General features: G+C 33.8%; 1 protein-coding gene across 2 annotated transcripts in view; it reads right to left on the reverse strand.

The window, feature by feature from the left end:
* Positions 1-1,180, reverse strand: part of LOC107642959 (protein IQ-DOMAIN 14) — a 3,667-nt gene extending 2,487 nt beyond the window's left edge. The window contains exon 1 of one of the 2 annotated variants that reach the window (XM_021123062.1): positions 803-1,180. In XM_021123062.1, the coding sequence (XP_020978721.1) occupies positions 803-970 (168 nt within the window). In that variant the 5' untranslated portion in view covers positions 971-1,180. Of the gene's footprint in view, positions 1-652 lie in introns of both variants that reach the window. The other variant, XM_016346480.2, reaches the window with a different exon arrangement.

Raw genomic sequence — 3,963 nt, forward strand, 5'->3', positions numbered from 1 at the left:
ACTCCACTGCTGTTGCTTCAATAAATACAAAAACTGCCATATTTTGCAACCCTTCACCACCAGGGCCAGGCCCCTACTTCTATTCTCACCAAAACAACACGCAACAACTGCTACCTATGTATGTAGCAGGAAAGAAGGAACCACCTTCATTCACTACACAACACGACGTCGTTTCCTAAATAAAATACGGGCAAACTACCAAAAACTACACCTGACACAAATATATATAAATTCTATTTTCAACAAAAGGCTCTTGAATTATCTAAAAGCGTGATAAAAATAAATACTGTTGAAAGAGTGACGTAGTTTTTATATGACAAGTGAGACTCTGGAATTAACTAGTGAACCATGTGATGCTTTTCTACTAACCAAGCAGGTCTTTTACCAGGGCTGTGTTTGACACATTTTTAATTTCTTTAGGAACAACAAAATTCGAATGTTTCTTTGTCAACGCCCAAGATAATTCGACGTGATTTACCGATAAAATACTTCTACACCGCTTGGTTTCAACCTTATTGATAATAAGCGCAACCGTAGTAATTAAAGAGCAATAACTAATATGTTTTTTTTTTAATTAAAAGCAACGGGAAAAAAAAGAACAAGAATAATGAACATTGATGTAGATGAAGAAGAAGATGATGATGATTCTAACCAAACAGCCTCGAAATGCCGCCTGAATCTTAACGGCTGCCCATTCTTCGCGAGAGACGGCACTTCTGCCGCCGCTGCCGCTGCTTTTGAGTCCAGCGGCGGCTACCACCTCGATGGCAGGGTCATGAGCAGAAGAAGCATGGAGTCGTACCTGATGGCGATGTTGGTGGAGGTTCTTATTCTCTCTGTAAGAGTTAACGAAACTCCAACGGCGTTTGTCTTTGTGTGGTTTTGGAGCGGCGGTAGAGGGTGGTGGTGCAGAGTCAGAAGACCTTCTGAGACCAAAAAGCCCGCGAAACCATTTTGTTGCCTTACCCATTTATGTGTTCATTGCTGCTGCTACTACTACTTGTTGATTCATTAGAAGAAGAGAAGATATAGAGAGAAGAGGGAGGGAGGGAGTGGAGTGTTTCAGAGATTGAGTCAGTCAGAGAGGGAGAGAGAGAGAGAAGAGGCGGTTGATGACTTTTTCTGTCAGCAAAAGTGTGCAAAGATTAGTAGTAAAATAACTTAGGAATAGGAACACGTTCTCTTACCCTCAGACCAAAGTACCAAACTTCATTTATTTATTTAATATTTACCACAATCCGTGTGCAATGAAAATATTGCTTTAGTATGATTTGTCATTTTCATAAGGATTTTGTTTTCTTCACATTCAATGTATTCAAGATTTATTTCATTTCTTTTAAAAATAAAAATTATGTTATGTGTATATTAAATTAATTATTAATATAAAATATGTGTTAAAATATAAATATATTTATAAAAATAATTACCCAAAATGCAATGCATTAACAAAATTTATTTGGCCAAATATGCCATGCACAAAAATAGTTGCAATAGCTAAGTCAAAAGTTTATGGTAGTAGGAAAAAAAAACCCTATGTATGCCTAAGAAAAATTATATGTATAACTAGTTAGTTCAGCTGAGCTGAGCTGACCCACATGAATGTGAAGTTGAAACCAGTCAAAACGTGTGCATCTGTATTGTCTCTGCTTGCGTATCCACCCGTACATTGTAGCTTTCCCATTAATCCAATGGTAAAAATTACTTTTTGACTTTCAAAAAGAAATGATAAAAAATAACTATTTTATATTTTATAAAAGAAAAACTGATAAAAAAATTTATTGTTTTATTATTAATAAATTATCATTTTTATCATAAATATTCGAAATACTAACAAAATTATCTTAAAAAAATAATAGGAGTAACGAAAAGTTGAAAAAGAGCTCGCGATCCGAGCGGAAGGAACCAAACTAAATAGTAGTGAATGGATTCTCACTTGTCAGGTCCGGTAACCAATGGTCCCCTTTCACTATATTACAAATTCCAATTTCCCAGTTTAATTATGATTTTTTCTCTTCTTTATCCGCATTTTTTATTTCTTAATTGTAGCACCCCACTCAGTTTCATTTCCAAATTCCAATTGTCCATGCTACAATCAGGTTTCATTATTTTCACATGGGAAAGCGGCAATCTTATGGTTGATTAATACCAGCAAGACCTTGGTAAGGTATCAGATTGAAAGGAATTTGAGTCCCTAATGGTAAAAATAAAATAGAATTAAATAGAGTGAAATAGAATTAAATGAAGTGTAGTAATATATATGCATAGTGTTTAATTTTTGTCTTAAAAAAGGTAATCACACTATTGGAAGGAGTTGCTTTTAGGCCTTTTAGCTTAAAAGAAGCGGAAAGACAACACAAACAAATGACAATACATGAAAGTGTGGAAAATTATTAGAATAGTTACATGTGAAAAACTTTTACCAAATATATAAATAAAGATGTGTTCTTGACATATCATGGTGTGATGACTGTGCCGACACTTAACTGAATAGACAATTGAGCAAGGTGGTGATGACTGCACAAGACATAACTTTAGCAACCACATAATCTCAAATTTAATTCTCAAATCAGCCACATCCATAGTATTTTCCCACCCTACCTTATTTATTATAAGCCTCATAACACTAAACTAGACAACTACCCAAATTATGAAAATAATTATTGCATCTTGGATCTTGCCATTGATTAATACCAATGTATGTGAGATTGATTTTGTATGCAAAAATTTGTTGTACTTGACCTTTATGTGCTGATTGTCATGCTGAACTGCCGGGTGGGTCCATGGATAATTAACAATTCAATTTTTTTATATTTTTTATTAGAATTTAGCCGTTTAACTAACATGTGTTTTAAAAACACATAATAAGTTTATATATTAAAAAATTTTTTTATTAAAAATATTTAAATTTTTTTATTAATAATAATTTATCATGTGCCTTTAGCTAAATCCTTTTTATTATACCAATTTGCAAATGTGAACTGAAAATTGGTCAAATATGATGGAAGCATGCAGATGTAGTTGTAGTAGTAGCGACATTAACACTTTGGTACCCGGTAGGGACGAGGACGTATCAAGAGTGAGTTTTGGGAATTGGAACAATTAACATTGGGGAACACTTGGAAGAAGGAGTCAACAATGGAAAAGGTCATTGCCAAATCAACCGACCATTAAGAAGATTATTCATTGCTGACAAGTCACAGCTCACAACATTGGCCCGTCAAAAAGAATGAAATTTTGAAATTCTAGTTAATGCATGTAAAACGAAGCCACAATGAAATATGCTCATGAAAAATGTTTGGGGGAAGAATTCTTGAGCCCATGTGCATATCACAATCTATCTAACATTGCTTTGTTAATTATTCTTTATCCCATTTGCAGCGAGGGTTTTAAAAATACACTCACACATTTACCTATTTATAGTATTATACACAGTTACACACAACTTAGTGTTTTGTAAACACGTTGGAAGCATAAGAAGCACGTTCAATCTTTTTTAGTGCTGTAATTTTTGTTTAGCTAATCTTTTTTTTAACGCGAACATGATTCTAGGTTTGAACTCCCGTTCACCAGAAACAACAAATCATAGTTTTTGCGTTCACTTCATAAATTAAAAAATTAATTAGCATTCTACCAATTTTGCCATTCAATCTCATCTACAATAAGAAATATAAAAAATAATCATCAGAGTTCTTTAATTTTTTTCATAATTATGCTTCACAAACAAATATTTTTTTAATATTATTATTAGTACTTTTTGTTTAGTTTTTTTTATCAATTATTTATTTATTTTTTTTATTAATAGTATGTGTTACGAAGGGTAACCGGAGATTAACGGGTTGGACCCAATGGGTTGGCTCAATCGTCTAGCGGGGGAAGCCTTCGAGCAGGTTCACGTTTGGAAGCCTCCTTCCAACTTGTGTGTGAGGGAGAATGGGGGGTGGTACCTGCAAAGACACTTCGATG

This window comes from Arachis ipaensis, chromosome B05, assembly GCF_000816755.2.
Source record: "Arachis ipaensis cultivar K30076 chromosome B05, Araip1.1, whole genome shotgun sequence".
Classification (NCBI taxonomy): Eukaryota; Viridiplantae; Streptophyta; class Magnoliopsida; order Fabales; family Fabaceae; genus Arachis; species Arachis ipaensis.